Raw genomic sequence first — 25060 nt, 5'->3', positions numbered from 1 at the left:
GATTGGGGTTTTTTTTTAATAATGAGCTGCATGAGCTGTTTATATATTTTGGAGATTAATCCTTTGTCCATTGATTCATTTGCAAATATTTTCTCCCATTGTGATGGCTGTCTTTTCGTTGTTTGTAGTTTCCTTTTCTTTGCAAAAGCTTTTAAGTTTCATTAGGTCCCATTTGTTTATTTTTGTTTTTATTTCCATTACTCTGGGAGGTGGATCAAAAAAGATCTTGCTTAAAAAAAAAAAAAAAAAAAAAGATCTTGCTGTGATTTATGTCAAAAAGTGTTCTTCCTATGTTTTCCTCTAAGAGTTTTATAATGTCCGTTGTTACATTTAGGTCTCGAATCCATTTTGAGTTTATTTTTGTGTATGGTGTTAGGTAGTGTTCTAATTTCATTCTTTTACATGTAGCTGTCCAGTTTTCCCAGCCCCACTTATTGAAGAGACTGTCTTTTCTCCATTTATATCCTTGCCTCCTTTGTCATAGATTAGTTGACCATAGGTGCGTGGGTTTATCTCTGGGCTTTCTATCCTGTTCCATTGATCTATGTTTCTGTTTTTGTGCCAGTACCATATTGTCTTGATTACTGTAGCTTTGTAGTATAGTGTGAAGTCAGGGAGTCTGATTCCTCCAGCTCCATTTTTTTTCCTCGAGACTGCTTTGGCTATTCGCGGTCTTTTGTGTCTCCATACAAATTTTAAGATTTTCTTTTCTAGTTCTGTAAAAAATGCCATTGGTAATTTGATAGGGATTGCATTGAATCTGTAGATTGCTTTGGGTAGTATAGTCATTTTCACAATATTGATTCTTCCAATCCAAGAACATGGTATATCTCTCCATCTGTTGGTGTCATCTTTAATTTCTTTCATCAGTGTCTTATAATTTTCTGCATACACGTGTTTTGTCTCCCTAGGAAGGTTTATTCCTAGGTATCTTATTCTTTTCGTTGCAATGGTAAATGCGAGTGTTTCCTTAATTTCTCTCTCAGATTTTTCATCATTAGTGTATAAGAATGCAAGAGATTTCTGTGCATTAATTTTGTATCCTGCAACTTTACCAGATTCATTGATTAGCTCTAGTAGTTTTCTGGTGGCATCTTTAGGATTCTCTATGTATAGTATCATGTCATCTGCAAACAGTGACAGTTTTACTTCTTCTTTTCCAAACAGTGACAGTTTTACTTCTTCTTTTCCAATTTGTATTCCTTTTATTTCTTTTTCTTCTATGATTGCCATGGCTAGGACTTCCAAAACTATGTTGAATAATAGTGGTGAGAGTGGACATCCTTGTCTTGTTCCTGATCTTAGAAGAAATGCTTTCAGTTTTTCACCATTGAGAATGATGTTTGCTGTGGGTTTGCAATATGTGGCCTTTATTATGTTGAGGTAGGTTCCTTCTATGCCCACTTTCTGGAGAGTTTTTATCATAAATGGGTGTTGAATTTTGTCAAAAGCTTTTTCTGCATCTGTTGAGATGATCATATGGTTTTTATTCTTCAATTTGTTAATATGGTGTATCACATGGATCGATTTGTGTATATTGAAGAATCCTTGCATCCCTGGGATAAATCCCAGTTGATCATGGTGTATGATCCTTTTAATGTGTTGTTGGATTCTATTTGCTAGTATTTTGGTGAGGATTTTTGCATCTATATTCATCAGTGATATTGGTCTGTAATTTTCTTTTTTTGTAGTATCTTTGTCTGGTTTTGGTATCAGGGTGATGGTGGCCTCATAGAATGAGTTTGGGAGTGTGCCTTCCTCTGCAATTGTTTGGAAGAGTTTGAAAAGGATGGGTGGTAGCTCTTCTCTAATTGTTTGATAGAATTCACCTGTGAAGCCATCTGGTCCTGGACTTTTGTTTGTTGGAAGTTTTTTTTTTTTTTTTTTTTTGTGGTAGGCGGGCCTCTCACTGTTGTGGCCTCTCCCGTTGCGGAGCACAGGCTCCAGATACACAGGCTCAGTGGCCATGGCTCATGGGCCCAGCCGCTCCGTGGCATGTGGGATCTTCCTGGACTGGGGCACGAACCCGTGTCCCCTGCATTGGCAGGCAGACTGTCAACCACTGAGCCACCAGGGAAGCCCTGTTGGAAGATTTTAAATCACAGTTTCAATGTCATTACTTGTGATTGGTCTGTTCATATTTTCTATTGCTTCCTGGTTCAGTCTTGGAAGGTTACACTTTTCTAAGAATTTGTCCATTTCCTCTAGGTTGTCCATTTTGTTGGCATAGAGTTGCTTGTAGTAGTCTCTTAGGGTGCTTTGTATTTCTGCGGTGTCTGTTGTAACTTCTCCTTTTTCATTTCTAATTTTATTGATTTGAGTCCTCTCCCTCTTTTTCTTGATGAGTCTGGCTAATGGTTTATCAATTTTGTTTATCTTCTCAAAGAACCAGCTTTTGGTTTTATTGATCTTTGCTATTGTTTTCTTTGTTTCTATTTCATTTATTTCTGCTCTGATCTTTATGATTTCTTTCCTTCTGCTAACTTTGGGTTTTGTTTGTTCTTCTTTCTCTAGTTCTTTTAGGTGTAAGGTTAGATTGTTTATTTGAGATTTTTCTTGTTTCTTGAGGTAGGCTTGTATAGCTATAAAACTTCCCTCTTAGAACTGCTTTTTCTGCCTCCCATAGGTTTTGGCTCGTCGTGTTTTCATTGTCATTTGTCTCAAGGTATTTTTTGATTTCCTCTTTGATTTCTTCAGTGATATCTTGGTTATTTAGTAACGTATTGTTTAGCCTCCAGGTGTTTGCGTTTTTTACGTTTTTTTCCCTGTAATTCATTTCTAATCTCATAGCGTTGTGGTCATAAAAGATGCTTGATATGATTTCAATTTTCTTAAATTTACTGAGGCTTGATTTGTGACCCAAGATGTGATCTATCCTTGAGAATGTTCTGTGTGCACTTGAGAAGTGTAATCTGCTGTTTTTGGACGGAATGTCCTATAAATATCAATTAAATCTATCTGGTCTGTTGTGTCATTTAAAGCTTCTGTTTCCTTATTAATTTTCTGTTTGGAAGATCTGTCCATTGGTGTAAGTGAGGTGTTAAAGTCCCCCAGTATTTTTGTGTTACTGTCGATTTCCTCTTTTAGAGCGGTTAGCAGTTGCCTTATGTATTAAGGTGCTCCTATGTTGGGTGCATATATATTTATAATTGTTATATCTTCTTCTTGGATTGATCCCTTGATCATTATGTAGTGTCCTTCCTTGTCTCTTGTAACATTCTTTATTTTAAAGTCTATTTTATCTGATATGAGTATTGCTCCTCCAGCTTTCTTTTGATTTCCATTTGCATGGAATATCTTTTTCCATCCCCTCACTTTCAGTCTGTATGTGTCCCGAGGTCTGAAGTGGGTCTCTTGTAGACAGCATATATATGGGTCTTGTTTCTGTATCCATTCAGCAAGTCTGTGTCTTTTGGTTAGAGCATTTAATCCATTCATGTTTAAGGTAATTATCGATATGTATCTTCCTATGACCATTTTCTTAATTGTTTTGGGTTTGTTTTTGTAGATCCTTTTCTTCTCTTGTGTTTCCCACTTAGAGAAGTTGCTTTAGCATTTGTTGTAGAGCTGGTTTGGTGGTGCTGAATTCTCTTAGCTTTTGCTTGTCTGTAAAGCTTTTGATTTCTCAATCAAATCTGAATGAGATCCTTGCCAGGTAGAGTAATCTTGGTTGTAGGTTCTTCCCTTTCATCATTTTAATTATATCACGCCACTCCCTTCTGGCTTGTAGAGTTTGTGTTGAGAAATCAGCTGTTAACCTTATGGGAGTTCCCTTGTATGTTATTTGTCATTTTCCCCTGCTGCTTTCAATAATTTTTCTTTGTCTTTAATTTTTGCCAATTTGATTACTATGTGTCTCGGCATGTTTCTCCTCAGGTTTATCCTGTATGGGACTCGCTGCACTTCCTGGACTTGGGTGGCTATTTCCTTTCCCATGTTAGGGAATTTTTCAACTATAATCTCTTCAAATATTTTCTCTGTTCCTTTCTCTCTCTCTTCTCCTTCTGGGACCCCTATCATGCGAATGTTGTTGCATTTAATGTTGTCCCAAAGGGCTCTTTGGCTGTCTTCATTTCTTTTCATTCTTTTTTCTTTATTCTGTTCCATGGCAGTGAATTCCACCTTTCTGTCTTCCAGATCATTTATCCATTCTTCTGCCTCAGTTATTCTGCTATTGATTCCTTCTAGTGTAGTTTTCATTTCAGTTATTGTATTGTTCATCTCTGTTCTTTTTTTCTTTAATTCTTCTAGGTCTTTGTTAAACCTTTCTTGCATCTTCTTGACCTTTGCCTCCATTCTTTTTCCGAGGTCCTGGATCATCTTCACTATCATTTTTCTGAATTCTTCTTCTCGAAGGTTGCCTATATCCACTTCATTTAGTTGTTTTTCTGGGGTTTTATCTTGTCCCTTCATGTGGTACATAGCCCTCTGCCTTTTCATCTTGTCTATCTTTCTGTGAATGTGGTTTTTGTTCCACAGGCTGCAGGATTGTAGTTCTTCTTGCTTCTGCTCTCTGCCCACTGGTGGATGAGGCTATCTAAGAGGCTTGTGTAAATTTCCTGATGTGAGGGACTGGTGGTGGGTAGAGCTGACTGTTGCTCTGGTGGGCAGAGCTCAGTAAAACTTTAATCCGCTTGACTGTTGATGGGTGGAGCTGGGTTCCCTCCCTGTTGCTTGTTTGGCCTGAGGCAACCCAACACTGGAGCCTACCTGGGCTCTTTGGTGGGGCTAATGACAGACTCTGGGAGGGCTCACACCAAGGAGTACTTCCCAGAACTTCTGCTGCCAGTGTCCTTGTCCCCACGGTGAGCCACAGCCACCCCCCGCCTCTGCAGGAGACCCTCCAACACCAGCAAGTCTCCTATGGAGTCACTCCTATGGAGTCACTGCTCCTTCCCCTGTGTCCCGATGTGCACACTACTTTGTGTGTGCCCTCCAAGAGTGGAGTCTCTGTTTCCCCCAGTCCTGTCAAAGTCCTGCAATCAAATCTCACTATCCTTCAAAGTCTGATTCTCTAGGAATTCCTCCTCCCATTGCCAACCCCCAGGTTCGGAAGCCTGACGTGGGCCTCAGAATCTTCACTCCAGTGGGTGGACTTCCGTGGTATAAGTGTTCTCCAGTCTGTGAGTCACCCACCCAGCAGTTATGGGATTTGATTTTACTGTGATTGCGCCCCTCCTACCATCTCATTGTGGCTTCTCCTTTGTCTTTGGATGTGGGGTATCTTTTTGGTGAGTTCCAGTGTCTTCCTGTCGATGATTGTCCAGCAGCTAGTTGTGATTCTGGTGTTCTCGCAAGAGGGAGTGAGAGCACGTCCTTCTACTCCGCCATCTTGGTTCCTGTCCTCGTGTGTTTCTTTTTAGTTACAAGTGAACTTTAATTTTTTAAATTGTGGTAAAATGCACATAACATAAATTTAGCATTTTAACCATTTTTAAGTGTACAGTTCAGTGGCATTAAGTACATTCACATTGTCGTGCAGCCATCAACTATCCATCTCCATAACTCTTTTCTTCTTGCAAAACTGAAAAATTTATACCCATTGAACAATAACTCCCCATTTCCTTCCTCCCCCCACATCCTGGCAACCACCATTCTGCTTACTGTCTTTATGAATCTGACTACTCTAAGTGCCCCATATAAGTGGAATTACACAGTATTTGTCCTTTTGAAACTGGCTTATTTCACTTGGCATAATGTCTTCAAGTTTCATGCACATTGTAGCATGTGTCAGAATTTCCTTCCTTCCTTTTTTTTTTTTTTTTTTTTGCTTTTTAATAATTTTAGTTTTTCTAATTTTGTGTTAATTTCCCATAGCACCTTGGCAATGTTGAAAATACAAATACAAGGATGTACTCATTTTAACATAATGTGCATGAGCATGTGTCACACCATTGACGGGGGACGGGGAGCAGTTTTGACAACAAGAACAAACCTAAGCAATGGACAAGAGAAGCCAGATAACTGGTTCTGACTCCCAACCCCGAACGTTTAAGGGATATCACTCAAGGGACACCTGAATCAGGCAAAAAACAAAAAACAAAATCCAATAATGGTGTGGATTGTTTCTTATACTAATCAGTGCTTTGTGCTGCAAAACTGAAAATAAAACCATTTTATTGTATACACAGCCTGTTGATATCTCACTTGTACTTTCAGGACCGTCTACTCAACAAGTCGCAGCTTTTAAAAATAAAATTGAAGCTATTTAATAATCAGGTGGGTTTTAAAAGAGAATACACTCTCAACTTGAAATCAAATTCTCTTTCAACTTCTTAAAATATCCTCATTTAATTAATGAGGACGGAAATGTCTATGTATCTTCTTGAAATCTGACTAAATTAGCATACACCAAAAAGCCCAAAGTTAAATTAATGGCCACCAAATTGTAAGGAATTTCCTTTCTTTCTAAGCCTGAATAATCTTCCACTGTATGTATCTACCACATTGTGTTTACCCATTCATCCATCTAACCTTAGGTTGCTTCCATCTTTTGGTTATTGTGAATGATGCTGCTGCTGCTACAAACATGGGTGTACAAATATCTTTTTGAGATTTTACTTTCAATTCTTTTGGTTATGTAATTGCTGTATCATGATAATTCTGTTTAATTTTTTGAGGAACTGCTACACTGATCTCCATCGTGGCTGCACCATTTTACCTTCCCACCAACAATATAGAAGTGCTCCAATTTCTCTGTATTTTTGCCAACCTTTGTTATTTTCTGGGGTTTGTTTTATTTATTTATTTATTTTGATAGCCATCCTAATGGCTGTGAGCTAATATCTCCCTGTGGTTTTATTTTCATTTCCTTAATGATTAGTGATGTTGAGCATCTTTTCATATGTTTCCTGGCCATTTGTACATCTTCTTTGAAAAAATGTCTATTCAAGTCCTTTGCCCATCTTGTACTCGGGTTACTTGGTTTTTTTTTGGCGTGTGTTGTTTAGTTGCAGGAAGTCTTTATGTATTCTGGATGTTAACCCCTTGTCAGATATTTGGTTTGTTTGCAAATATTTTCTCCCATTCTGTGGGTTAGATTTTCACTCTGTGGATAGTGTCCTTTGATACACAACGTTTTTTGTTTTGTTGTAGTTTGTTTTGTTGCCTGTGTTTTTGGCATCATATCCAAGAAATCATTGTCAAATCCAATGTCATGAATCTTTTGAAGTTGAAAGTTTGGATCCAATTCTTCTCCCCAACTATCTAGTGATTCTTTAAAACTTTATTTATAAAGCAAACATTCATGATCTCAAGATGCGTGACACAGATTCTGTTTCGTCGTCCTGCAGTGGCTCGTGTTCTCCCTGTTCACCTTTATTGTCCCCTTTTAGCCCTGCTTTGTCCGGTCATGATGTGGGCATCTTGTGAAGCTGGAGGCACAGTTGGGAGGGACCTGATTTCTACCAGAGAATTTTCCCATCCTTTTCTTCCTCTCTTCCACCCCACTTTTCTTCCTCTTTTCAACTCCCTACTTAAAAAACAGCCCCAAATGGGATTTAGGAAGCTGCCAGCCCTGCTTCCCAAAGCCTTAGCTGAATGGCTTTCCCCTGGACCAGGGCCCTGGGTGCTGAGTAGCTGGTTCTTTTGCTGTTTGGTTTCCATCCTCTTCCTTCTGAATATGCTGGATGTCAAAGTTATAAATAAGGAATTTATTTGGAGAGGTCTTTAGATTATCTCAATCTTTAAAAACTTTTTATTTACAAATAATTTCAAATTTACAGAAATATAAAGAATTCCTGAGACCTTCACCCAGATATCCCAAATGTTGATGCCTGACCACACCTGCTTTATTCTCTCTCCCTCTGTATATATATACATATATATATATATTTTTTTTTTTTCTGATCTCTTAGAGAGTAAGTTACAGACACAATGCTCCTTTACTTCAGTATATCTCCCGAAATCAAGGACATTTCCTTATAAATATTAAAATCAAAATCAGTACAAATATCAAAGCCAGGAAATTGACATCGATACAATACTATTAGTTTTTGACCAAGTCCTGTTCCCCAACTATTTAGTGATTCCTTAACAGTGTATTTATAAAGCAAAACATGATCTCAAGGTGCATGAACCAGTGATCCGGAGACTTGGTTTGCTGGTGGCCCCGAGTTCTGCATCGGAGCTGGGGATTGCCTTGACCCTTCCCTCTCTCCCATCCTCCCCTTTCTGCCTCCCATTCTGAAAGCACAGCTGTCCTTGTGCTCAGCATGGAATGGGCTTCCCTGTTGCTGTTTCCCATAACTCACAATGTGCTCTCCTGTGTGTGCAGGGCAGGGTCCCTAAACCCACCCTTCTCCCAAGAGGACCTGGCAATTCCATGAGGCATTGGGCAGACATTCCCAGGGCTCAGGTCACTTGATGCAGAACAAACAGAGTTACGGGTTTGGAGGCTGGGTGCTGGTCTCCCCCCAAATTTCTGCTGACCATGGCTGGAGGACCGGCCAGTATATCACTCACAGGGATCACTTTGGGGGCAGGAGGGGAGAAGGGTAGGGACTTACAAATGTGCGGGGCAGTCTTCTGATGTGTTTTCTAGGTTTCTGCTCTTCTGAAGTCTCTCCCAGCTGAGCTGCATTAAAGACCCTAGGACCCCTCCCACCTTCTTCAGCCCCAGGCTTGTTGAGTGTGGATGTGATGTCATGTTCGCTGAACTGCAGGATTTTGGTGCTGGGAGGGTCACGTGGTCAGACTGAAAGACTGCACCATCAAGAATCAAACCGACCCAAGTCTCAATCCCAGCTCCGTTTATCATTAGCTGAGTGATATTGAAAATTAGTTAAGCTTTCTAAGCTCCTGTTTGCTCATCTGTAACATGGAGACCTTTTAAAAGAGTAAATGCATGGTGTCTGACACTAACTAAGCACATGATGCATGGTATAGGCTTTAAGTGTGGCTGAATAATATTTTGAGGTACTGATTTATGACTTTTTAAAAAACTCCTCTCATTTTTCTCCTTTCTCTTTTCTTCGGGAAAGGAAAAGCCAGCTTTACCTTTCTTTGCTCAGGGAAGATGTGGGCAGAAAGCAGAAGGGACTTGCAGGGTTTCCAGGTCAGGATGTGTTTCTCCTGAAGCCCTGGGGGAATTTGGGGCTCCTCAGAGGGTGTAGAAGGTCAGGATGTGTTTCTCCTGAAGCCCTGGGGGAATTTGGGGCTCCTCAGAGGCAGGGGAGTCAGGCAGATTCTGAGTGGCGGGGACATGGACCCTGCTTCCTGTCAGTGGCGCAGGTAGGTGGCAAGATCAGGGTGGAGTGGCCGCGTGGCCTGTCTTGGGGAGGATGACCATGGAAGCTTCCAGAAGGCTGGGGGCTCAGGTGAGACATGGAGGCAACAGGGACCCAGGCAGGGACAAGGAAAGACCACAGGGCACTGCTGCCCACCCACGCCCCCGTAAACTTGGTGGGCTGGAGAGTCACGTGTGCCAAAGCATATCTGTGGGGCACTGTGCAAAAATGGCTAAGGTTAATTTGCCCCTCAGTCTGGAGGGCTCCGGGCACAGGGCAGAAATTCAACTGATTTATAGAGCACAAAAAGAACTGCTGCTGTGGACACATCTGAGATTCAGACCAGCTCCATGAGCTTGTAAATCCCACATTTCACAGATGAGGAACCGAGGCCGGGGAACGATTGAAATGTTCAAGGTCACACAACCGCAGTTGCTATGCCTCCTACTTGCAGAAGGCCTAACAAACAGCAGCCCTGGACTCTCTTATCTTTGACCCTCACATGACCCTCTCAGTGTCATTGTCTCTACCCTACAGAAGAGGCAACTGAGGCACACAGAAGTAAAGGGATTCGCTCAAGGTCACAACGCCACGTGGGAGACCCAGAGTTCGAGCCCAGGGTAATTACACATGGAGACCCAGGATTCAAGTCCAGGATCATTCCACGTGTACTTTACAGAAACCACGCTCCCCTGCCAACGAGCCCCTGCAGAGGAGGTGTCCGGCCCTTTGGATCACGACAGGGTCACATACCAGGGCCAATTTGTCCCCCACCCGACTGTGGCTCCCTGGGGCTGGAGGTGGCACCAGCCCCACGCCCCTGCCCAGTGTGAGCCCATAGGGGATTCTCAGGATGAGTTGAGCTGGTGTTATTGCCACTCATGTCTGAGTGGAGGTCACAAGGTTGGGTGCCCAGGAAAGGCTGTCCCCGGGCCCTGATTCTGTTTGAGCCGCTTTTGCGGGTCAGTTCCCAGGCTCAAGGAATCTAGACCAAGGAGAGTCGCTCCCACCTGGCTCTGGGTACCCGGTGATGAAATCTTATCGTGGCTTTCCTAAAAGCTTTTTGCAGTTTTTGGCCCGCTTCCCGGGGATATACAGTCCTAACATCCTGTGCAGTCTGGGGCAGCCTTCCTGATAGCGTGCACTTGAATGCTGTTAGAATGATCCCAATCTTGTGAATAAACACGGAGAAACCAGTGGTTTCTGGTTTCAGTAGTGTTGCTGCTGGGTCAGGCTGGGCCACTGGTGACAGGGAGCGGGGTGGTATAGCACTCTTGCCTGATGTGCTGACCCCTGCGGGTCCCAGCCCCAGATGCTACCAGTGGCCCCATTGCTCATAAGTATGGCTGTCCCAAGGAATGTCCAGAAGTTGAGAGGAGTGAGCTAGAAGCAGTGCTGCCCCAGACTCGACAGTGTAAACTCATGAACTTCTCACAGCCTGTCGGGCCCTGTGGTATAGTGTATGTAGAGCATCAGGCCAAGAGTCTTGTGGCAGTTCAAGCTCTTCTTCCTTACGGGCAAGCCCTTTAACCTCTCTGAGCCTCCATCTCTTCATCTGAAGGACACAATAAAGATGTGGCCTGCTAGGTATTCTTCAAGAGTGGCGGTAAGACCATCCATTCATTCATTTGCTTAACCAAGCATTTAATTGAGCATCTACTATGTGGCATGCTGGGTGCTGATGTGTGGGAGGAAACAGCAGTCGGATGCAGGGCCACTGGGACAGGACACGCAGGCCCTGCCTGGCCTGGCAGGGCGGCGTTCTCAGGGAAGGAAATGGGAAACAAGATGTACCATCAGGTGGCGTTTTTTTCTCTCTGCTTCCCTGGTTTTGGAAAGAGAGGGTGCCTTGATGACGTCGTGAGGGTGCTTTTGGAAAGCTGGATGTGCCCATGGCTGCTTCCTGGGGCCTGAGAAGCAGCAGCGTCCTGGGCTACTGGGAAAGGATATGAGGGTGGACATTGCCATGGCCAGGGTGGGGTCTGCCTGTCCTCCTCAGGCCTGTCATAAAACACTCAGATTCCCTGTCGACTGGCCTCCTGAGGCCCTTACAAGTCAAATACAGGAGCTTCTGGATCTGCCCCTCCCAGACCACCGCCTGCCCATGTCCGGGGCCCACCACAGGCCCACCACATGCTCACCTCTTCAGCTGCCCAACCTGCCCTCTCTGTTCCAGGCCCATGCTTCCCTCTTCCACACCACCAGGCCTCCCTCACTTTGCAGACATCTGTCCTACAGGGTGTGGATGGCTGGCACTCTAGTCTCCCTCACACCTGTGGTCCCAAAGCCCCTGCCTTACTCTAACTTGAGCCTGAGCTTCCAGTTCATAGCCTCCCCTCACTCCTGGGATGTGACTTCCACTTTTGTGGCTAAGTCTTTGTTTTCCTTTTTGCCCTAATTCTCTCCCAGGCTACAGGCCTGAGAGCATATCTGGCCAATCTGGCCTGGACCCTGGGACCCTCTCCTCATCACAAGCCCCTGCATGTGTGCCTCCAAGAAGCTCTTCTGGGTCCTCTGTGTGTGGCTTAGATGCGCTTAACCTGCTCCCCAAACCTGACCATCATGTCATAGCTTCCTCCTACCCCTCCATGTGTGGCACATGCTTGCCCTCCCCGTTTACCCTCCTCAGGCCTCCCAACTGTTCATGGGATCTGGTGTCTACTCCCTCCCCTTCCCAATGCCCTTCCAACATGGAACAAAGGGCCACACCCTGGGGGAGCAGGAATCTTGGATCTGTGTCTCTCTTAGATGGAGATGACAGGCTGAACAGGCACTCTTGGCCTCAGATGCCACTTGGGGAGAAGACTGAGTGGACCCTGGAAACCTGGCCTGGGAGGACTGGGCAGGGAGACTCCAGGATAGGGCCGGCTGGGGCTCCCGTGAAGTCAGGCCCAGGGACGGGAGGCAGCTAGGGCAGGAAGGGGCTCACTGGGAACAGGCCTCTTTACAGACCATAAGGTGGGACATGAGATAGGACTCTGGCAGTGGCTCCACCTGTGTTAGCCCAAGAAGTCCTGTTTGAAAGGGGAAATCAGATCAGGAAGGTGTGAGTGACATTTCCTGGCCTGAAGATCAGGCATGTGTATGTACCCTTCAGCTTTGAAGTCCCGGGAGTGGCCCTTATCAGAGCAGGTGTTGTGTAGTCTGGGTGCTATCTTAATGTGTTTGTGGAGTGGCCTGAATTTAGGGGCTATCTCTGCAGCCTGGGCTCCCAGCCAGAGGGAACCCTGCATTCTCTATAAAGGCTGTTGGGAGTGGGCACTGGCTAGAGTGGTGGTCAGACCCAGGTCCAGGATGAGGTGTCTCGTGGTGCTACTTTCAGTCCTCGCTCTCTCCCAGGGCACTGGGATCACCAGGTGGGTGTCAGGCCCCAGGGGAGGGGATGGGCATTGCATGCATCGGCTCTGTGTGGGTATCTCCATGGTCTTCCAGCCATTGTTCCCCCGTGGAGTCCTCAAGGACATGTTGCAGTTTCCCAAGATAGTCGCTCCCGGTCAGTCTTGCCTTCGTGTTTTGGGCCTTTCCCTCTAAAGTGTTCCGTTACTCTCTTCAGGGCGTGATGAACGAGAACAGGGGGTCAGATGGGCTGCCTGGGGGATTAAGGGCATGGCTTCTGGAGTTAAACTGCCTGCGATTTGATCCCCAGCTCCATCACTAACGTAACTCTCTAACACAACTTAACATAAATTTGTAAAATTAGGATGACAGAAGTATCCATCTTATGGGGTTATCATGAGGGGTACATGAGTTAGTATTTGTAAAATGCTCTGAACAGTGCCTGGCACATTGTAAGAGCTATGTGTGCATCTGTTAAACAAAATAAAGTTCTCGTTATTTTGTCCAAATCCTTTGTGGGTGAAGTTCCCAGGTTCTCCTCCCAAAATAATAACTGATACGTATGGAGCTGCTTGCTACTAGGTACCAGACACTTAACTAGGTCTTTACCTATACTAAGCCTCAGAGATTAGGTAGATACATTATTTGCATTTTACAGATGAGGAAACTGTTGTTCAGGGAGGGTCCGTGAGCTGCCCAAAGCCACATGATTAAAAATGGAGGAGCCAGGACTTGGTCCCAGGTGGTCCCAGTCTTGGTCCCAGACTCTTGCCAAAGACCGTCACACTACCTCTGGTTCCCAGGTTCGAGCCCTGTCAAGGTCCGAGCCCAGGGAAACCTGAATCCATCCCTGGGAAGCAGGATCCCTAAAAAGAGGTCCAGTGTCTTTGACCAGTGGGGGCTGCTTGTGGTGGTCCTGAAAGTGGAGTTCTTCCAAGTGTCAGGCATCTGGTGGCCCCAGCACAGGCCTGGGGGCAGCAGTGGGCGGAAGTTTCATGGTGGTTGGAGCCTGTGTTCAGGGCCGCCGTAGTGGGACGGTGGACTGCCTGTGATGCTCGCTTGCCCTGAGGGAGGCTCTCTGGCTCTTGTGTTGTGATGGGACAGCTCAGCAGAGTTGCAGTTACTAGTGTGGGAGTCGCCAGGCACTCAGCCAGTGGATCTTGTAGCCAGTGAGAACCGGACCTGGAAAAAGCAGAAAGCACTGGGGGCTTGGACATGGGAAAGGGCAGCTGTGGGCTTGCTCCCAGGAGCTCAGTCCAGCCTCCTTCCTTTTGGGCTGAAGTTCTTTTCTATCATCAGAGACAAAGGCTGAGAAATGTCTCGAGAACCTTTCATTTATAGATCAGGTCCCCGCTGATGTCACACCTGAGGGCTGGGGGTGGGAAGGCGCCAGACGAGAGACCATAACTCACATACGAGGTTGTTCCATGTGGGATCCATTTGGGACATGAGCAACATGAGAAAACCCGTTTTCTTTATGGGTCTTAAAGCTGCTGCCATTTTATTACTCTCAGAGCACTTTCACACCTGTAGTCTCCAGTTGTCCTTAAAATAGGCCTTAAAATAGGAGGAGAACCATGTGATTCTTAGAGCTGGGAGGGACATTGGGAACCATCACGCTCCAGTCCTTCAATCTGCAGGAGAGGAAACTAAGAGCCGGAGAGGTTAAGCCACTCAGTTGGTCCACAGCAGGGCCCCGAGAAGGCTGGAAAGGAAGAGATAATGCATTTCGCAGAGAAGAAGCTGAAGCTCTGCGGGCTTTGGGGAGACCAGGTCTTGACCCAGCTTCTGCCGTCTTCCTTCTTGATTCTCTTCCTGCTGATCTGCCTCCATCACCCAACATCTAAATTCTAACCAAGTTCCCTGGGGACCACACTCTGTGCTGAAACCCTTTGAAGAATTTCCACCCACGTTAGGCTGCCCAGAGAGCAGAGAACAGGGGTTGGCAAAGGGTAGGAGCATTGTCATAGCGTTTTCCAGAGTGTGGGGGACACCGTTTTTCTCTCCAGACAGTATGCTTCTGGAGGGTAAGACTGTACCCTTTTCCCCATTGTGTCCCCTGTGCCCCATATGGAGCCCGGCACATAGTAGGTCTACAGTAAGAACTGGAGACTGAATGAGAATACGCTTAGTGTCTTTCAAACCTTGGAGTTGCAAAGCTCATTAGCGGGTTATAAAATACATCGATTGAGTCTCCACCAGCATTAAAAAAGAGAAAGGAGTAGGAAACGTCAGAGTGCATCGATTGAGTCTCCACCAGCATTAAAAAAGAGAGAGGAGTAGGAAACGTCAGAGTGCATTGCATTTAGTAAGGGCTGGCGCGGATTTGTGAACTGATGTAGAATACAACTTTTACTTCGGGTTATGGTACAAGATTGTGGGGGTGGCTTATGGAGCCCAGAGCCTCTGGGCACTTCTCTGAGGCTGGGCAGCCCTATGGAGATGCCCACCTCACCACTAATTCTTCCCCTTTCCTCAGGATCCCTCTGCACAAAGGCAAACCCCTGAGAAAGGCACTAAAGGAGCATGGGCTCCTGGAGGACTTCCTGCAGAAACACCAGTCTGCCGTCAGCAGCAAGTACTCCAGCTTCGGGGAGGTGGCCAGCGAGCCCCTGACCAGCTACCTGGATGTGAGTGGCTCTGCCTGCCTTCCCATAATGATTCCCACACAGTGTGTTGGCTGCCCCCTGCCTCTTTCCTTCTTTCAGGAGTCATGGCGCCCCGGGGGATGTGGGGCTGTCTCCCACCCCTCAGTATCTCCCAGGGGCCAGCAGGCCCTGTAAAACCAATCCCTGCACCTCAGATGACCTTCCTGCGGACAGCATCCCTCCGGGGTACATGGTCTGCTCCCAGATCCAACCTCATGCCTGCATTTGTGGGTCCATGGAACCCATGTCTTGGGCTGGGCTTGGCAGGGAGGGGGCAGCTGCCTGGGACATGGCAGGAGTGCCCCCTGTGCCCTCTTCCTTTTTGGAGACCGTCTCTCTCATCTGTCACTCTTGGCAGTAAACAACCTGCTGTTTTTCTCTTCTGTGCCCTCGTTTCCTTATCCAGGTCATCCCCATCCCCGCCCCGGCCCCAGTACTGACCCGTGGGGAGAGCGGGAAAGGAGGGGCAGCCAGGACAGCTTAGGTCTGGGGTCTGTACCTAGCTGGTGCCCCATCACTATGTCCCTGCCCCTGGCAGGGTGGCCCAGACTCCCTACCAGAGAGGACTTACCTTTTGGTCCAGTGTATGCTTTGGGGGCTGATTCCAGCAGTGGATGTAGGGCTTGCGGGAGGGGCAAGACAAACATGGCTGGGGTCGGAGCTCAGCGTGGGGACCGGGGAATGAAGAACCCCCCAGGGATCCTCCTTCCGTTTCTTCCCCCTCAGCCTCCTAGGTCTATGGGCAGAAAGCACGGGGCCTACAGAACTGAACAGGCTCCGTGCCGAGCATCAACCCTCACCCAGTGTTGTCTGTCCTCAGAGTCAGTACTTCGGGAAGATCTACATTGGGACCCCGTCCCAGGAGTTCACTGTGGTGTTTGACACTGGCTCCTCTGACCTCTGGGTGCCCTCTGTCTACTGCAAGAGCGACGCCTGCCGTGAGTGACTCCCCCCCGCCCCGCCCTGCCTACCCCTCTGCTCTGCCAGCCACGGTCAGGGTGGCTGGGGGTAAACGTAGGGGGAAGGAGAGCTTGCTTGGACATGCCCAGCCTCGCTCGCTCAACCCTTCCAAATGGCCACAGACTGGGAAGGTGTGCAAATCACAGGCTGATGTATAAAGCACCAGTGAGAAATGAGGGGACTTTGCTTTTTTCCTTTTTATTTTTTGGCTCTATTAGGAGCCAAGGCAGACTCTTTACCCTCGCGGGTCCTCAGTTTTTCTTCCTGTAAAATGGGGCTACAACATGCCAGTGGGTCCTAGGAGAATGAAGTGAGAGGTACTGAGTAAACTTTTTTGTTGTTGTTATTTTTTTTTTGGCTGAGTTTTTTGGGTCTTCGTTGCTGTGAGCGGGCTTTCTCTAGTTGTGGTGTGTGGGCTTCTCATGGCGGTGGCTTCTCTTGTTGCGGAGCACGGGCTCTAGTTGCACGGGCTTCAGTAGCTGTGGCATGTAGGCCTAGCTGCTCAGAGGCATGTGGGATCTTCCCGGACCAGGGTGCGAGCCCATGTCCCCTGAACTGGCAGGCGGACTCCTAACCACGGCTCCACCAGGGAAGCCCCTGAGTAAACACTTAATATATGTAAATAGTTTATTTCTCCCACAATCCTGGGAGGTTGGTGCTCTTTTTATCCCCACTTACCAGGTGAGGAAACCAATGTTTAGTGAAGCAAAAAGAGTTGCGGGAAATTACAAAGCTGGTAGAAGCTGGTCTCGGGAAACCACAGGGATGATTTTCTTCTTCCTTTTTTTTGTTTGGGAGCTACGAAGGTAGCACTGGGGGTCAGAGAGTTGGGTTGAGCAGCAAGGAATAATTTTCTTGCTTATTTTCAGTAGAGAGAATCGTTAGTATTTAGACGATATTCTTACAAGACCTGGTGAGGATTCAGCTCCCACTGGCACTGTCGAGTGGTGAGAAGATGCTACAAGCCCCACTAACCCTGAGTCTGTGTTCCAGAAAATCACCACCGCTTCGACCCAAGCATGTCGTCCACCTTCCAGAACATGGGCAAGCCCCTGTCCATCCAGTATGGCACGGGCAGCATGCAGGGCTTCCTGGGCTACGACACCGTCACTGTGAGTGGGGCTTGGCGCCAGCCAGCCCTCGCCTTCCCCTCATACCAGCCACTCTCCCACCCAGAAACCCGGGCTCTGGGTTGTGCCACAGCTGGTGCCAAGAGGCCCTTTGGGTCCTGGCCCTGTTGGTGGCCCTGTGGGGGAGGACTCTGAGAGGGATTTTAGCCAGCAGCAGCTGTGGGGTGTCCCTCCCTCCCTTCCCCGTTTCCTTAGCATGTCAGTCCCCAGAGCCCCACCTGACACGCTTCTCTGGGTCCGCTTTCCATCCTCCTAACCCTTTCCTCACTTGACCTTGCCATAGTGAGTCCTGAATCCTGAGTCTTTGCCAGTTCTGAGCTCTTCAGCGTCACCTATGTGATCTCATTTTAAATTTAGTTCTTTCAACAGCCCTGTGAGGAAGGTATTCTCATCCCCATTGTTCAGATGAGGGACCCGAGGCTCAGATGAGCTGGTAACTTGCCTGAAGTCGCACAGCTGGGGGGCAATGGGAGCTGAGTGTCAGACCCACGTCTCCGACTCTCTGGGCTTGACCTCATTCTTGATCAGTCACAGAGCAGCATCTTCTTTCATGTCAGAGAGCATCTGTGCCCTCTGGGCAAGGACTCCCCTTGCTCTTGTTCCTTTTTGGCTTCTGAAGTACTTAATACAGTGGCCAGCGCATAGTAAGTGCCCAATACACGTTAACATCTTTCTTTTCGTCCTCATCCACCATCTAAGATTAAAACTCAAGCAGCATCCCTTGGTGCTCTTCCCCTTGATCTTCCTTTAGTTCTTCCCGGACTCTGGCTGAAGTCTTTTCTACTTCAAGCCCAAAAGGACACAGCCCTTCTCTGCTGACAGCCCTCTCCTCAGCTGAGGAGTTGCCCTCCCAGCTCAGGCCTCCCCAGGAGTCAGCACCAGAGCCACTGGCTGAGGTGGCCCAGCAGACAGACGTCTGGAAGGCCGATTCCCCTGCCGAGGTTTTGCTATTTTCTGCTATTTTGGGTTCTGGGGGGAAATCCTGCATCTTCACGGAAGAGCTGGCCCTTGCTGTGGGCCTGAGCCGTGGTGCATCTTGCTGTCTTCGCTCACCCACCTTGGGCAGGGAGTGGGAGAGAGAGGCTCAGGGGTCAGGACCTCCCTCCCCCCTGCCACCCACAGAAGTCTCACATGAAGTGAGAATGAGTGGGGCACCCAAGGAAGAGAAAGATCCATGTGGGTGGAGCAGAGTGAGCTAAGGGACCAGAGCATGAGGGGGCTCTAGGACACAGGTTTCATCCTGAATACCTTCAGGAGGCTGTGGAGCAAGGGGTGACATGAGGATGTCCACTCTCCATTTCGCTTTGGCTACCTGTGTGGAGGATGGGTTATAAGGGGACAGAGTAGAAGCAGGAGGCCTGGTGGGTCGCTGTGGGACCTCAGAATAGGCTAGTGGACGCGTCAGCCTTCCAGGGAAGCGGGCAGGTTGATAGGACACTTTGGGGTTAGCACTTCTCTGCAGAGTGCCGATAAAGGTTCACTGATCATACATTTAGTAAGTGTGCGCGATAAATGTTCAGCATTCATATTCTTTAGTCTAAGCACTGCCTTGAGATGCAGGTGTTATTATTCCCTGTAACAGATGAGGAGATTGAGGCTCAGAGAGGTACTTGTCCAAGGTCACACAGCACACGACAGAGCAAGGATGCACAGCGGGATCTTTTATTCTTTTTGCGGTACGTGGGCCTCTCACTGCTGTGGCCTCTCCCGTTGTGGAACACAGGCTCCGGACGCGCAGGCTCAGCGGCCATGCCTCACGGGCCCAGCCGCTCCGCGGCATGTGGGATCTTCCCAGACCGGGGCACGAACCCGTGTCCCCTGCATCGGCAGGCTGACTCTCAACGACTGCGCCACCAGGGAAGCCCCAGCGGGATCTTTTCCGATGCAAACTGCGTGCTTGTTCTTTCTGTCCATCATGCTGCTCCCACGGCTCTTCCCTGGGAGATGCCCTGGTGCAGCAGCTGATGGGAGGGCTTTAGGCTGGCAGAGGGCCTTGGAGCGTCCCTTGTTTTATGCCCTTCTTTGGGCTCACCCCCAACCTCTGCACCATGAGCACTGCTGTCCGTACCCCCAGCCATGCTCTCTCTTCCCCTGCCACCCAGTCCCCTGCCTCATCAGACCAGTTCCCTCAAAACCACAGCACAGAGCTGGGAAAGGAGGCTTTTCTCTCTTAAGCTCACATAACTACGCTGTCTAAAAGAGGGAGGGCGGGCTGGCAGAGCCTGACCCTCGACCTTTCTGGGTCCTCTGCCTGCAGGGCCCCCTGGTGGAGGTCACTCTGCCTTTCTTGCAGGTCTCCAACATTGTGGACCACCAGCAGACTGTGGGCCTGAGCACCCAGGAACCTGGTGACGTCTTCACCTACTCTGAGTTCGATGGGATCCTGGGGCTGGCCTACCCCTCCCTCGCCTCTGAGTACTCGGTCCCCGTGTTTGACAACATGATGAACAGGCACCTGGTGGCCCAAGACCTGTTCTCGGTTTACTTGGACAGGTAGGAGCTGCACCCAGTGTGGGCTGCACTTCCACGTCCTGGCAGGGGCTGTCAGCTGAGGAGTGTCCACCCCTTGGGGACGCTGCAACACAAGGATAGTCACCAGCATCAAAGCAAACCTCTCCTTGCTTCCAGAAACATCCAACCTCCAGTCTAAAGGTCCCCAGCATGGTCATTGATGCAGCCAGAGTCCACTGGGCCAGAATTTGACTTTCATTTCTGGCATTTAAAAAAGGGAGCCTGGGGCTTCCCTGGTGGCGCAGTCGTTGAGAGTCCGCCTGCTAATGCAGGGGACGTGGGTTCGTGTCCCGGTCCGGGAAGATCCCACATGCCGCGGAGCGGCTGGGCCCATGAGCCACGGCTGCTGGGCCCGCGCGTCCGGAGCCTGTGCTCTGCAACGGGAGAGGCCACAACAGTGAGAGGCCCGCGTACCGCAAAAAAAAAAAAAAAAAAGGAAGCCTGAATCCATCTCTGCATACGGGCTTTTAACCTCTTTTCTTCCAAAGCGGCAGGCCTCAGTAATCATTTATTGATGTCACTGAGACTCACAGATGTCTAGAGCAGGCTCTAAAGGAGTCCAACCTTCTCTTTTCAATATGCAGGGAACTGAGGCTTGGGCGGGATGGTCACCCTCAAACTGGTGGACGAGCCATGTCTGGGGCCCAGGGCTCCTGACTCCCAGTCCAGTGTTCCCCACTCTACCCGCCTGATGGGGCAGCTCTGCTAGACAGAGGGGTGGGTGGCAGGACTGGCAGAAGGGAACCACACCCAGGAGAAGGAGCTGGGTAACCCAGGCAGGGGGTAGATAGGTGCATTCATTCATTCATTTACTCAGTGGATATTTATGGGTCCTTACTATGTGCAGGGGCTGTGCCAGGAGACGGGGATACATCAGTAAACAAGACAAACTGGGAGTCAACTTTTTAGCCGGGGAAACGGACAACACACACATCATAATTACGTATACAATTATGATGACAGTTGTGATAAGAGGACTCCCTGCAGGGGAGATCTGCATGTACTGAAGGCTTAATAGTGACAGGCAGCCCAGTCTGACAAGATATGTGTGTAGAGAGTGGCCAGGGGATGCTTCGCTGAGGCCTGAGTGGGTGATATACAGGTGAGACAAAGGGATGGCACATTTTAAGCAGTGGGGTGGCATGTGTCAGAGCCCGGAGGTGGGACAGAGCTTGATGAGGCCAAGGAACAAGAGCTGCAGAGTGAGAAGCAGGTAACCCACAGTGTGCCGGTGTTTCCTGACCATGAGACAGAATCCCAGGAGGCGCAGAGAGGGTTTGGGCTGGGGTGTCAGTTTTTTTTTTTTTTTTTTAGAAGATGTTGGGGATAGGAGTTTATTAATTAATTAATTTATTTTGGCTGTGTTGGGTCTTTGTTTCTGTGCAAGGGCTTTCTCTAGTTGTGGCAAGCAGGGGCCACTCTTCATCGTGGTGCGCAGGCCTCTCACTATCGCGGCCTCTCTTGTTGCGGAGCACAGGCTTCAGACGCACAGGCTCAGTAGTTGTGGCTCACGGGCCCAGTTGCTCCGCGGCATGTGGGATCCTCCCAGACCAGGGCTCGAACCCGTGTCCCCTGCATTAGCAGGCAGATTCTCAACCACTGTGCCACCAGGGAAGCCCTGGGGTGGCAGTTTTCATCCAGAGCATGTGGGACCTCATTGAAGACCCATTCTCCTACTCGAGGCCAAAGGACTGGGGGCCGAAAGCCTTGAGTGGTGGGGGGCAGGGACACAGTGGCCTGAGCAGAGCCTAGCAGGCACGTGACCTCCTACTTCCTGACCTCCCCTCCCACAGTAATGACCATGCTCTGGGCTCTAGTGCTGCCTCAGCCTGGGTGGGTGCTGCAGAATTCAGAGAGAAAGGATGCTGCAGCTGGTATCAAAGAAAAGCCTGGAGTACCGGGAAGGCGGGAGAGCTCATCTGAAGCCTTTGGGGTGGAGGTGGGTGTTGGGGGCAGGGAGGACAGTGTGGCAGGGTCTGAATCGCATCTAACCCTGCGTGGGGCTGGGCTACCTCCTCACAGAGCCAGGGTGTCGGAGTCCCACATCATGACTTTCCTTGGTTTCAGGAATGGCCAGGAGAGCATGCTCACGCTGGGGGCCATTGACCCTTCCTACTACACAGGATCCCTGCACTGGATACCTGTGACCTTGCAGAAGTACTGGCAGTTTACCGTGGACAGGTGGGTGAGGGGCAGCTGTGACCCTGCCAGAGGCTGTCTCCAGGTGTGGGGATGTGAGGGTCTGGGTGTCAGCCCGCTAGCTCGTAAGACCATCACATTAACGTATGAATCAGATGCTCCAAGGCCAAGTGTCTTTGTCAGTGAGAATGCTAAACATTCACTTACACTTTACTAATAAGACTAGCTGTGCTTATCCAGCACCACTACCTGCCAGGCGTTGTGCTGGGTGAGAATATGACTGCCTGGTTTAGTCCTCACTAGAGCCCTATGGGGGTGGTGCTGTGATTATCCTCATTTTGTAATTTACTAACATCGACTTTGAACCTCACGACCATCCCTTGAGGAAATCAAGAACGGGGTGGTTAATGTACCCATTTTGTAGATAAGAAGCCTGAGTGTAAGAAGACTGGGGAATTTGCAGCAAATAAATGGCAGGAGAAAGCTTGAAACCAGATCTTTGGGCAACCTGTGTGGTACTCATTCCGCCCCTTAATGCCCGTGACTTTGTTGTTTCATTGAAGTTTCTGTCCCATAGAAGGTCAGGTGGCCTCCACTGAGCCACTGAGTTGGGAGAAAATGGTTTTGGGTCTTTTCTCTGAGTTCAGGAAGTTATGGGGGCTCCAGGAAGGAGCCCAAAGAAAAGGATCTGGGGTGGCTGGACTTCCTTCCTGCCAAGGATCCTGGCAGGGGAGGCTAGGAGGGACCCAGGGAGGGAGGGGTGGATGCTGGATGCGCTGTGAGGCCATCCTATTTCTCCTCTGCAGTGTCACCATTGGCGGTGTGGTGGTGGCCTGTGATGGTGGCTGTCAGGCCATCCTGGACACGGGCACCTCCATGCTGGTTGGACCCAGCAGTGACATCCTTAACATCCAGATGGCCATCGGAGCCACACAGAACCGCTATGGTGAGGTGAGGCCCAGACCCTTATCCCCACCTCCCCAGACCCCCCTGAAGAGGGAACCCCTTTGCACATGGAAGAAATGACAAAGGGAAATGGTGAGGGGTTTGGGATCCCTGCAGGGGTTGGGATTTCCTGGGAGGCCTTCAAGATGGCCTAGCTTTTCTGGCTTTGGCTCACTTGCTGTTGGAGGTCCTATGTCTCGTGCAGTGGCTGCAATCTGACTTCCTGTCCGCAGGGAGGGTCATACATCCCCGACTCACTGAGCTTTGCTGCGCCCTCTTGTCCCCCTCCACCCATGGGTCTCCCCTCTTCCTCCCTGACAGCTAAGTGCTCTCAGTGTCCTTGGGAGCTCTGGCTGGGCTTGGAGGGGAAATGTCTAGGCAAACAACTCCTTGTCTCGAGCTGGTGTCTGTCCCTGGGCTGGTCCCCATCGGTGTGACTCCTCTGAGGTCTAAGGACCCTGCGGGTCCTCTGAGTAGCAGGTCCCTCCCCACTTCTTGGCTGCAGTGCAGAGGCAGAGGTCCCACCTGGGACTTTGTCTGCTACTGGCAGTCAGATCACACCCACGGCCCTTCTAAGAGGACCTCCCTCTGGTCTTTAGTTTGACATCGACTGCGGCAGTCTGAGCAGCATGCCTACGGTGGTCTTTGAGATCAACAGCAGAATGTACCCACTGACCCCCTCCGCCTACACCAACCAGGTATGAGTCTCCGGAGCGGAAGCCTGGGCTCACCCAGCTCCCCTCCTGCCTCCTGGCAACTCAGCACATTGGCTTGGGCTAGATGGAGAGAGCAGGACGTGCATTTAAACCACCTGGCCTTTCGGAGTGGGGTCTGTGGTCCTTGGGCCTCATTTGTGGCTGCGTAAGCCTCATCCTGGGAGAAATGGTGCAGACAGGAAGGACCGAGCCCAGCGGCCTGGGGGAGGGTGGGATGGGCGGGACCACAGCCACCCATAGGAACCTCCATCCACTGCGCTAGCTTCTAAGCCCTGGGGCCTAGGGCTTTGTCTGGGATTTTTCTTGATAACCAGGGCTTTGTGGGGACCCAACCCTCATCCCTACTGCCCTGCTGGCTTCAGCTTTGACCTAATCTTGAGCATCCCAAACTGCCAAGGTCTTGGGTCCCCAGGCCTGTTCTGGCTGGTCACCAGGGCCGTAGGTGCTAAGAGCAGGAGGACGGGGGCGTGGGGAGGATCAGTGAGGAGGAATGGGGAGGGGATCCACCAGGTGATCTTGGATCTGACACTTCATTTTTGAATGTCAATTTTTCATCTGTTGAGTAGATGAATCTGATACTTGTTTGCTTAGCTCAGAAGGTGATTTCAAGGGTGAGAGGAAATAATAGATGAGAGAGTGATTGGGGGTGGGGTCCAGAGAGGCACAGCAACTGGGGCTGGGACCAGCTTCATGTCAGCCTTCCCTTTCCCAGGACCAGGGCTTCTGCACCAGTGGCTTCCAGGGTGAAAATAATTCCCAGCAGTGGATCCTGGGGGATGTCTTCATCCGGGAGTATTACAGCGTCTTTGACAGGGCCAACAACCGCGTGGGGCTGGCCAAGGCCGTCTGATTGCACCTCTGACCAAGAACCTCACTGTCCCCAAACACACGCACATACACACATGCACCTGCACGCATGCACACACACATGCACACACATAGGTGAGGTTTTTAAGCAGATGGTTCTCAATAAATACTACATCTCTGCAAAGCCTGGCTTCCTTTGGGGCTGAATCCCTGCACCGCTCTGGGGGTGGGATGTGACAGTCACATGGTGTGTTCGGCAGAACGGGGGCCACATGGGTAGGGGAGCACAGGGGACACTGTGGATGGATGGAGACTTTCACAAGGGAATTGGCCATTTCAAGCTCAGGTCAGGTTTTTAAAAGCAAGACCAGTCTTGCCTTCCTGTTTTCCTACTTCCCGTCTTTCTGGGGAAAGAGTGCAGTAAGGGAGACTTTTGCAGGATGAGACTTATGCCCGGGGAACAAGGGCTTGAGGTCGGGCCGAGTAGAGAATATTCGCCTAGGGAGAGAATGGCTCTAGTTCTATTAAGACAAGGCCTTAACTGCCATTTGGAGAAGACATTAGTGGAACAGGCAGAGGGCTTCTGGGAAGATCTGAGGGTCTTGAGGTTGCTGTGGGGAAGAACCACAGCCCAGAGTCCC

General features: G+C 49.1%; 1 protein-coding gene across 1 annotated transcript; it reads left to right on the top strand.

The window, feature by feature from the left end:
* Window positions 1–12131: 12131 nt before the first annotated feature.
* On the top strand, window positions 12132–24658 carry LOC111179917 (chymosin). Its single transcript, XM_022583844.2, has 9 exons — window positions 12132–12583; window positions 15043–15193; window positions 16032–16149; window positions 17165–17283; window positions 19595–19794; window positions 21880–21993; window positions 22758–22902; window positions 23496–23594; window positions 24325–24658. The coding sequence occupies exons 1-9, from the start codon at window positions 12306–12308 to the stop codon at window positions 24460–24462; spliced, it is 1362 nt and encodes a 453-aa protein (XP_022439552.2). The 5' UTR covers window positions 12132–12305; the 3' UTR covers window positions 24463–24658.
* Window positions 24659–25060: the final 402 nt, after the last annotated feature.

Source organism: Delphinapterus leucas, chromosome 1, assembly GCF_059928025.1.
Source record: "Delphinapterus leucas isolate spDelLeu-1000000601 "Yukka" chromosome 1, BTC_Dleu_Yukka2, whole genome shotgun sequence".
NCBI classification, from domain to species: domain Eukaryota; kingdom Metazoa; phylum Chordata; class Mammalia; order Artiodactyla; family Monodontidae; genus Delphinapterus; species Delphinapterus leucas.
The sequence above is the reverse complement of the archived record's forward strand: the minus strand, read 5'-3'. Positions and strand labels throughout refer to the sequence as shown.